At 43.7% G+C, this 11,440-nt stretch overlaps 1 protein-coding gene across 2 annotated transcripts in view; it reads left to right on the forward strand.

Annotated features, from left to right (window-relative positions):
* The window catches only part of cntn2 (contactin 2), a 226,451-nt gene that overhangs the window by 120,450 nt on the left and 94,561 nt on the right, over positions 1-11,440 (forward strand). For both annotated transcript variants that reach the window (XM_043716481.1, XM_043716479.1), the window contains one exon: positions 819-1,028. In XM_043716481.1, the coding sequence (XP_043572416.1) occupies positions 819-1,028 (210 nt within the window). The remainder of the gene's footprint in view (positions 1-818; positions 1,029-11,440) is intronic.

Raw genomic sequence — 11,440 nt, forward strand, 5'->3', positions numbered from 1 at the left:
AAGGGGAATGGAAGGGTAAGGGGAAGGGGAAAGGGAAGGGAAGGGTGAAGGGAAGGGTAAGGAAAGGGGAAAGGGAAAGGAAGGGTGAAGGAAAGGTGAAGGGAAGGGGAAGCGAAAGAGATGGGAAGGGGAAGTGTATGGGTTATTTGAGATAGCTCATGGCCACCAATTCTCCTTTGCTTTTGCTTTGTCTTAGGAGTAAAAGTGATAAAGATCGAGGATACATTAACGCAGAGTATCTACAGAAGATGCACTGTTCTTAGATAGCACAGAATTGTTATAGTCCAGAAGTTCGCCATTCAGCCCATCATACTGCACTGGTTCTATTGACTCTTGTCAATCTCCTGCTTTTCCCCATATCCCTGCACACCATTTCTATTCAAGTAATCATCAAATCCGGTACTGAGTGCCTCAATTGAAATTGCTTCCACCAAGATAGCTCATCGCATGATAGCAATCAGGACAACTATTTTGGGGTCAGCCATAATTACTCAGACTTTAAGGAGCTGGTACAGATCCATCCACTCCCTCCAAAAGCAAGAATAAATGTCCTTGTCTCCACCCACAGAGCATGTATGGCATTAGTAAAACGGGTGGAGCCAATGTAACATGAAGATCAACCCCTTCAGAGCCATTAGCAGCAGAGAAGGTACCAGTTGGCCATTTCACGCAGCGGTGATTCTCAGGAATTTAACATTTTACTCCAACTCATTTTGATTCAGTGGTTCCTATTCAAATGATTACTCTCTGTTCATCTGCCCAAAATGCTGACAGATGGATTGATTTATCTTTTCTCTTCGTATTTGTTTGCATCACAGCTCCAACATATCGCTGGTTTATCGACGAAATCCCGAACTTCATAACGCCAGATGATCGTCACTTCATCTCGCAAGTGACAGGGAATCTCTACATCGCCAAAGCGAAGACTTCCGATACTGGGATCTACTCCTGCTATCTCACCAGTCACATTGACTATGCCACAACAAGTGTCTTCAGCAAGGCTATTCCCCTGACTGTGCTGTTTGTTGGTCAGTCCCTTTTTATCTTCATTAAAGTTCCCTTATGGAACAGTGGGCACAGGCTGAGGTTCAGATAAGCTGAGTTAAATGTAGAAATACAACCAGGATCATTAGGTAAGGGTAATGAAATAACACCACCATTGGTAACTTGTCACCAATTCCTACAGTGTGGAAGTGGCCACTCAACCCATCGAGTTACACCGTCCCTCCAAAGAGCATTCCACCCAGACCCACCCCCCTACCCATTCTTTGTAACCCTGCATTCCCATAGCTAGCATACACATCCCTGGGCACTATAGGAAATTAGCATGGCCAATCCACCTAACCTGTACATCTTTGGAGGAAACCAGCACACCCAGAGGAAACCCATGCAGAAAGGGGGGAGAACGTGCAAACTCCACACATTCGCCCGAGGCTGGAATCGAACCCGGGTCACTGACACTGTGAGGCAATACTGCTAACCACTGAGCCACTCTTATTTATGTAATTATCTGCATCCCTTCCAAACATTGTAACTGTGCCCGCATCACCACTTACACAAGAAGTTCATTTCACATGCGAACTACTCCCTGGGTGAAACGTTTGTCCCCCATATCTCTTTTAAATCTCTCTCCTCACACAGACAGTCGCCCAAGGCTGGAATCGAACCTGGGACCCTGGTGTGTAGGGAATCTAATCTAATCTAATCTAAACCTGAACATGGGCTTTTTAGTCTTGAAATCCCTCATCCTAGCTCAACCTAGTCTCTGGTATATTTCTGATTTTGGTCACCTCTGCCATTGGTGTCCATGACTCCAACTTCTGATAGGCTCTGGAATTCCTGCTTCGTCTCTGTATTTTCCATTCTTCCTTGAGGGCATACCTACAAACCTGCCTCTGTGACCTCTAGTGGGGCAGATTTTGTAGCTTCTCCTGCAGTACTGTGTGCAGTTCTGTTTGGCACATTACAGGAAGGACGGAGTTGCTCTGGAGAGAGTGCAGAGAAGGTTTACTGGAATATTGCCAGGGCTGGAGAACTGTAGCTACGAAGAGAGATTAGAGAGTTTGAGGTCATTTTCCTTGGAATGGAGAAGGCTGAGGGATGAAATGACGGAAGTGTATAACATTGTGAGGGGTGGGGATAGAGTAACCAGGAGGAACCTGTTTCCTTTGGCAGGGAGTTCAAAAACCAGGGGTCATGGGTTCAAGCTAAGAGACTGAAGAACAAGAGGGGATGTGAGGAAAAACCTTTCTTACACAGTGGGGGGGGGTGGGGAGGGGTGCTTAAATTCACTGCCTGAGTTGCTGGTAGAGGCAGGGACCCTAAACTCTTCCAAAAAGTACATGGAACTGCACCTGATGTGCTGAAAGCTGCAGGGCAATGAGGCGTGTGTAGGAAGATGGGATTAGAAAGGGCAGCTGGATCAGCATGGACAATATGGGCCAAATGGCCTCCTTCTGTGCTGTAACATTTCTATGGTTCTATAGATTCAACCTTTGGGTTACAACACCCTGTGGGACAATTCATTACGTTAAAGGTGCTGTATAAATGTGAGTTGTTGTTGTTGGCCATTATGTGCAGTTCTTAAAAGGGATTCAGCAAAACCATCAGCAGAAAGGAACCAGCAAAGCAGTCACTGACTCCAGCGTTGATCAGTGATGTTGCCCAATGAAACAGATGGGAATTCTCAAAAAGAAATCGGACGGTGCACCAATAATACACTCCATCTGTTTCGTTTCTTTGGCCATTTCATTCAAAAACTAAGAGATGGAAGTTCTTTATTTGCAAAGAGCGTTGCGAGATGTATGGGAACAGGGTGGCTTTTACCTCGGGGAGTTTATGACTTGAACACCCCAGTGAAAATCCTAATCTTTGTTAATTATAATCATGGGCTGCAGGACGTGGCTATTCATAAGACAATCTTCACAACCTGTTCACAAACAAGTGTTCGTCAATGCCCAGCGACAGTTACCACGGTTACAACTGTGGCAGATTCTTTATTCCTCCGCATGCCAGATAGCGATCACAATTACAATAAATTGAAATTTTAAGCAGCATCTGCTCAAACGAAATTAATTATTCACTCATTTTAAAATCAAATATTTTCCAAAGCTGACATGTGCATTTGGTAACATCTGCATTTCTGAATATATTTTAATAGATCATTATCTAAATCTCCCAGATCATTAATTTGTATAATTAAGCAACAAATCTAAATATGTAGCAATGTTTGGTTCTGCAAATGTTATTTGATAGACTGCAAGTGAGATATCAAAATATCTACACAGTTTAGTATTTTCTGAACCTGCAGGCTTTGATGTATTTGACACAGAAATATTGATAAAATCCATGCACCTGCAAATGATTATTACATTTTAAGCACAATTCTACACCTCTTCTGCAATTCTCTCAAACTGCCCATTCTGTGCAGTACAGAGCACTGTGGACTCCAGAGTTGCTCCATGAGAGGGAGGTTTCTTAGTGAGAACGCCAAATCACATAACTGCCCGTGTTTAGCTATTACACACCTCAAATAATGCATGCTACTCAAAAGCAACCAGCAAAGTAATATGATGTATAGCAGTGCACAAATTAAATCAAGAACAAAGACACAGGTAGATGTGACACACTCACTCGGTTCTTTTCATTGAGGCATAGACTATTCTCTAAATGGGGAAAGGCGTCAGAAATCTAAAACAGGACTTGGGAATCCGAGCTCAGGATTCTCTCAGGCTTAACAAGCACTTTTAGTTGGCAGTTAGGAAGGCAAATGCAATGTCAGCATTCATTTCAAGAATACAGGAGCGGGGATGTCCTGCTGAGGCTGTATAAGGCTCAGGTAGATGACGTTTAGAATATTGTGAGCAGTTTTGGGTCCCATATCTAAGGAAGGATGTGTAGGCATTGGTGGGGATCCAGAACAGGTTTACAAGAGTAATCCTGAGGATGAAGGGCTTGTCATATGAGGAGCGCTTGAGGACTCTGGGTCTGTACTCAATCGAGTTTAGAAGGATGAGGGGGGAATCTGATTGAAACTACCAGAATACTGAGAGGTCTGGATAGAGTAGATGTGGAGGAGAGATGAGGAGTGAAGGGATGACTCTTTAGAACTAAGATGAGGAGGGATTTCTTCAGCCAGAAGGAGGTTAATCTGCAGAACTCATTGCCAGAGAGGGCTCTGGAGGCCAAGTCATTCAATGTATTTAAGACACAGATAGAGAGGGTTCTTGATTAATGAGGAGATCACGGGTTAAGGGGAGAAGGCAAGAGAATAGGGATTGAACGGTGGAGCAAACCTGGTGGGATGAATGGCCTAGTTCTACTCCTATACCATATGGTCTTGTGGAGTGAGAGTCAGCAGTGAGTTCACCATTGATCCTGGTGAGGTGTCCTCCAACACTCAAGAAGCTCAAAACTATCCAGTCCAAAGCCTGTGTATCTTCAACTCCCAGCTCTGCTGGCATTTGATCTATTGTGGTCATGTCCATTAGTCCTATCTGAGATACTTTGGGTGGAAAATTAGTTTAATTACTGCTACTAAGTGGCATGGTGATTCAGTGGTTAACACTGCTACCTCATAGCATCAGGGACCCAGGTTCAATTCCAGCCTTGAGTGACCGTCTGTGTGGAGTTTGCACGTTCTCCCTGTGTCCGCCAAGGTTTCCTCCCACAGTCCAACAATGTGGGGGCAGATTGGCCACGCTAAGTTGTCCCAAAATGGGGTGGGAGGCCTAATGGAATGCCCTTTAGACAGTCAGTGCAGACATGATGGGCTGAATGGCCTCTTTCAACACTGCAGGGATTTGATGACAGTATGGATGACATTTTCACATGGTTAGAACATGTAAGTCCTTTAACACAGGAAGGCTGACACATTACAGCTGCCACCAGGAAACTCTCCTGCTCTTGTCACCTGCCATTGAATGGAATTATAGACTAATAATCAACTGCTTGGCCTAGCTGGGCCAATATTCTCTTGGGTTTAGAAGAAGGAGAAGAGAATTGGGGCATGGGGAATTGAGAGATGACTTTATGGAGGTTTATAAAATCCTGAGGGGTATTGATAAGGTGAAAGGCAAGTATCTTTATGCTAGGCTGGGGGATTCAAGCCTTGGGGGCATATTTTTAAGGTGAGAGGAGAAAGATTTAAAAGACATGAGGGGCAACTTTTTTTACACTGAGAATGGTTCGTGTGTGGAATGAACTTCCAGAGGAAGTGGTGGATGCTGGTAGTTACAACACTTAAAAGACATTTGATAAGGACATGAATAGGAAAGGTTTGGAAGGATATGGGCCAAGTGCAGGCAGGTGGAACTAGTTTAGTTTGGGATTATAGTTGGTGTGGACTGGTTGGAACAAGGGACTTGTTTCCATGCTGTAAGACTCTGTAACTCTATGACTATGACTTTATGAAGTATATAAGATGCTAAAGGGGACTGACATAGAGCAGATATTATCACTTGTGAGGCAATCTAGAACAAGAGGTTATAGTTTTAGGATAAAGGGTGTCAGATTTAAAATAGAATTGAGGAGAAATTACATGAATCTGTGGAATTAGCTGGCCCAGAGTGCAGTGGATGTAGGGTAAATTTAAGGCGGAGATAGACAGATTTTTTAAAATAAATAATGGCTTGAAGGAGAGAGGGCAGGAAATTGATTTTGATTTTATTAAATGGCGGGGCAGGCTCGAAGGGTTGAATAGCCTCTTCCTGCTCCTAGTTATTACGATGTGACACATTTTTCACATCCCTCAGGTCCCTGAGGTGGAACTTGAACCTGGGGCCTCCAGCCTAGCGGAAGGGACATTACAAACCACACATGAGACATCCATACTCTATTGTGGACACCCACATTCAAATGAATTCAATTCAACACAGGAAATTTACAGCAAGGAAGGAGGCACATATAGCCTATTGTGTTTGTGATAGAAACTTTTGTTAGAGTATTTCAAATTAATCCCAGTGCCTCTAACCTCCTCCAAAGTCCCGAAGCATCTTGTGCTCCATATTTACCCAAATGGCTCTTCGAGTATGCAATGCTTCAACCATGCCCTCTAGGTATTCATTTCATGCTTTAACAGTCCTCTGTTAGCTTAGCAAAAGATAGTCACAAGTCCAGTCAGTTTTTAAGATCTAAATAATCCATAAAATCCGCTGTCTGTAACCTACCTTTCCTTACACAAAGCCCTGGGACGTATTTTCAATTATATTTTTAAATCCCTAGCTGGGTTGGATTCTCTTGTAAATCTTTAAGTTGAATGCCAGTCAACACTTCAGAGTGCCTTCTCTTGCAGTCAATGCTTTCACAACATATGAGAAATAATAGAGCTGAAGCATTTTGAAATTCTGGCATACCATGGATGACTATCAATTGTAGAGTCAAGCACTGCACATTATCATTAGTGAGACACCATGCTGGAGTTTATGTTCCACATGGGCCTTCAATCCTCCTTCAACATTACACCCGATCTTTTATACTCTGGCCAGAGAAATGGTTGCTGAAGATTCCCTTTAAATAACTAGATAAAATATAATGACAGAAAGACCTCCTATCTTAGGCTATAACTTTCTTTTTAAACATGACTTGGAGGTGCCGGTGTTGGACTGGGGTGGAAAAAGTTAAAAATCACACAGCACCAGGTTATAGTCCAATAGTGTTTATTTGGAAACACTAGCTTTCGAAGTGCTGCTCCTTCATTAGGTGGTTGATGAAGGAGCAGTGCTATAAAAGCTAGTGTTTCCAAATAAAGCTGTTGGAATATAACCTGGTGTTGTGTGATTTTTAACTTTTTCCTTTTAAAAACAGTCATTAAATCACTTCCACACCGTACCCTTTACACTGTGCCCCATCAAGCACTCCCATGGCAGAGACAGCAAGGGGTTAGATACCGAGTAAAGCTTTCTCTACATAGTCCCCATCATATAATTCTGGGACAGGGATCGCAAACAGTTAGATACAGTGTAAAGCTTTCTCTACACTGTCCCCATCATACACTTCCAGGACAGCATGGGGTTAAATACAGAGTAAATCTTACCCATCAAACACTTCCAGGATGGGAACTGGACAGGATGAGATACAGAGTAAAGCTTGTTTGGAAGTGCACTTTCTCTTTTCAAAAAAAAAGTTAGAAAAGCTTGCATTTATTTAGCACCTTTCACAGCCATCATTCAGCGCGAAACACTTGCAGCCAGTGACACTTGGAAGGGTAGTCCTGTTAGAAATTGGGAAACACAGCACACAATGTGACCTCGCATCAAGTGATAACGATCAGATAATCTGTGGCTTATCTGCTGCTGATTGAGGGATCAATATAGGCCACAACACCAGAGATAACCCCACTGCTTTTCCTCAAAATAGTGCCTTTGGCTGTTTTACACATGTGCAAACAGCCCCTCAGTTAAATGTCACATCTGAAATACAGCCCCCCGGTGTCTCCTCAGAACTGCAACGGAATGTCAATGTTAACACGGATCTTGAACTGTGTTAAGATTTTCAATTGCCCTCTTCGGCTGTCTCAATTCGAATAATTAAGAAACAAGATGAGTTCTCTTTCCTGCTTCTGCAAATTGGGATTATCCCTTTTGTACTGTGGCTCTCCTCACAGAACTGGTCATAATCCAGTAAGCAGGAATTTAATGAACATCAATTGAATTCTGTAAGTCTTGCTGAGCTGCTTTGCATGGACAATCAAAGTAAAGCTGCTTAATAATACATTAAACTGTTCTCGCTTTTAATCATTAATAATAAATTGAAGTCACCGGTCTCTGGAATGGATATGCTTTTCCCACAGAGATTTTTCCTCAATTTAGTTCTCATATTTTTATTTGTAAATCTGCTATTAGGAGAGGGGGTATGATTGAACTGGGTGTTTAAGCTTAATGTAATTTCCTGTATCTCCTTGTTTACTACATGTATTTGGAAAGGAAAGGTCTGATTACTCACCATGGCTTTGTGCAATGGCAATCATGGCTCACAAACGTGGTTGAATTTTTTGTAGAAGTAACGAAGAGAACAGGTGAGGGCAGAGTGGTGGACATGATTAGGTTAGATTAGATTAGATTCCCTACAGCGTGGAAATAGGTCCTTCGGCCCAATAAGTTCACACCGACCCTCCGAAGAGTAACCCACCCAGACCCATTTCCCTCTGACTAACGCACCTAACCTATGGGCAATTTAGCATGGCCAATTCACCTGACCTGCACATCTTTGGACTGTGGGAGGAAACCGGAGCACCCGGAGGAAACCCACGCAGACACAGGTAGAATGTGCAAACTCCACACAGACAGTCGCCCAAGGCTGGAATTGAACCTGGACCCTGGTGCTGTGAGCTAACCATTGAGCCACCGTGCCGCCCCATAATCTATACAGACTTCAGTAAGGCGTTCGACAAGGTTCCTCATGGTAGAATGGTTAGCAAATATTATGGATCAGCCAGACCCCCTCGCAACATTTCAGGAAGATAGCCCAGACCCTAACTTTGCTAGTTGTTTTGAGCACGTGTAAGGTGGATTTTCCAGGAGAGAATCAGCTGGTCAAACCACTTAGTTTTAAACAAAATAGAATTTATTTATAAGATGACTGAATTAAACACAAACAACAGAAAACAGAATTCTGAATAACTTAACCCATCCGAAAATCCAACAGATCATCCCAACTTTATGATGCTGTTCCGAATGCTAGCAACAATCCACATAAATGTCCCTTAGCACAAAAGGGAAAATCACACACAGGGTCTTCTAGGTAGAAGTCAGAGATAGAGAGTACTAGCTACAACTTGCTTCTGGGTCCAGCAGTTTTTCCTCTACTGAAAAAACAGACCAGAGAGAAGCTGAGCTGGGAGAACTGGCCACATCCCTTTCATTGTAAAAATGTTTTTAGAGTCACAGAGATATACAGTATGGAAACAGACCCTTCGATCCAACCCATCCATGCCGACCAGATATCCCAACCCAATCTAGTCCCATCTGCCAGCACCCGGCCCAAATCCCTCCAAACCCTTCCTGTTCATATACCCATCCAAATGCCTCTTAAATGTTGCAATTGTACCAGCCTCCACCACTTCCTCTGGCAGCTCATTCCATACATGTACCACCCTCTGTGTGAAAAAGTTGCCCCTTAGGTCTCTTTTATATCTTTCCCCTCTCACCCTAAACCTATGACCTCTAGTTCTGCACTCCCCGAGCCCAGAGAAAAGACTTTGCCTATTTATCCAATCCATGCCCCTTATAATTTTGTAAACCTCTATAAGGTCACCCCTCAGCCTCCGACGCTCCAGGGAAAACAGCCCCAGCCTGTTCAGCCTCTCCCTACAACTCAATTCCTCCAACCCTGGCAACATCCTTGTAAATCTTTTCTGAACCCTTTCAAGTTTCACAACATCTTTCCAATAGGAAGGAGACCAGAATTGCACTCAATATTGTGAGTGGGCGGCACGGTGGCACAGTGGTTAGCACTGCTGCCTCACAGCGCCAGAGACCCGGGTTCAATTCCCGCCTCAGGCGACTGACTGTGTGGAGTTTGCACGTTCTCCCCGTGTCTGCGTGAGTTTCCTCCGGGTGCTTTGGTTTCCTCCCACAGTCCAAAGATGTGCAGGTAAGGTGAATTGGCCATACTAAATTGCCTGTAGTGTTAGGTAAGGGGTAAGTTTAGGGGTATGGGTGGGTTGCGCGTCGGTGTGGACTTGTTGGGGCAAAGGGCCTGTTTCCACACTGTAATGTAATCTAATGTAATCTAATCTAATTCCAACAGTGGCCTAACCAATGTCCTGTACAGCCGCAACATGACCTCCTAACTCCTGTACTCAATGCTCTGACCAATAAACGAAAGCATACCAAACGCCTTCTTCACTATCTTAACTACCTGCGACTCCCCTTTCAAGGAGCTATGAATCTGCACTCCAAGGTCTCTTTGTTCAGCAACACTCCCTAAGATCTTACCACTAAGTGTATAAGTCCTGCTAAGATTTGCTTTCCCAAAATGCAGCACCTTGCATTTATCTGAATTAAACTCCATCTGCCACTTCTCAGCCCATTGGCCCATCTGGTCCAGATCCTGTTGTAATCTGAGGTAACCCTCTTCACTGTCTACTACAACTCCAATTTTGGTGGCATCTACAAACTTACTAACTGTACCTCTTATGTTCGCATCCAAATCATTTATGTAAATGACAAAAAGTAGAGGGCCCAGCACCGATCCTTGTGGCACTCCACTGGTCACAGGCCTCCAGTCTGAAAAACAACCCTCCACCAACACCCTCTGTCTTCTACCTTTGAGCCAGTTCTGTATCCAAATGGCTAGTTCTCCCTGTATTCTCTGAGATCTAACCTTGCTAATCAGTCTCCCATGGGGAACCTTGTTGAGCGCCTTACTGAAGTCCATATGGATCACATCTACTGCTCTGCCCTCATCAATCTTCTTTGTTACTTCTTCAAAAAAACTCAATCTAAGGGACATCCTGAATCAGTCCTTGCCTTTCCAAATACATGTACATCCTGTCCCTCAGGATTCCCTCCAACAACTTGCCCACCACTGAGGTCAGGCTCACTGGTCTATAGTTCCTTGGCTTGTCTTTACCACCCTTCTTATACAGTGGCACCACGTTTACCAACCTCCAGTCTTCCGGCACCTCACCTGTGACCATCGATGATACAAATATCTCAGCAAGAGGCCCAGCAATCACTTCTCTAGTTTCCCACAGAGTTCTCGGGTGCACCTGATCGGGTCCTGGGGATTTATCCACTTTTAGCCATTTCAAGACATCCAGCACTTCCTCCTCTATAATCTGGACATTTTGCAAGATGTCACCATCTATTTCCCTACAGTCTATATCTTCCATATCCTTTTCCACAGTAAATACTGATGCAAAATATTCATTTAGTATCTCCCCCATTTTCTGTGGCTCAACACAAAAGCCACCTTGCTGATCTTTGAGGGGCCCTATTCTCTCCCTAGTTACCCTTTTGTCCTTAATATATTTGTAAAAACCCTTTGGTTCTTCCTTAATTATATTTGCCAAAGCTATCTCATGTCTCCGTTTTGCCCTCCTGATTTCCCTCTAAAGTATACTCCTACTTTCTCTATAGTCTTCTAAGGATTCACTCGATCTACCCTGTCTATACCTGACATATGCTTCCTTCTTTTTCTTAACCAAACCCTCAATTTCTTCAGTCACCCAGCATTCCCTATACCTACCAGCCTTCCCTTTCACCCTGACAGGAATATACTTTCTCTGGATTCTTGTTATCTCATTTCTGAAGGCTTCCCATTTTCCAGCCGTCCCTTTACCTGCGAACATCCGCCTCCAATCAGCTTTTGAAAGTTCTTGCCTAAAACCGTCAAAATTGCCCTTTCTCCAATTTAGAACTTCAACTTTTAGATCCGGTCTATCCTTTTCTATCACTATTTAAAAACGCAGAGAATTATGGTTGCTGGCCCCAAAGTG

The sequence above is a fragment of the Chiloscyllium plagiosum genome, chromosome 26 (genome assembly GCF_004010195.1).
Source record: "Chiloscyllium plagiosum isolate BGI_BamShark_2017 chromosome 26, ASM401019v2, whole genome shotgun sequence".
In the NCBI taxonomy this organism is placed as follows: Eukaryota; Metazoa; Chordata; class Chondrichthyes; order Orectolobiformes; family Hemiscylliidae; genus Chiloscyllium; species Chiloscyllium plagiosum.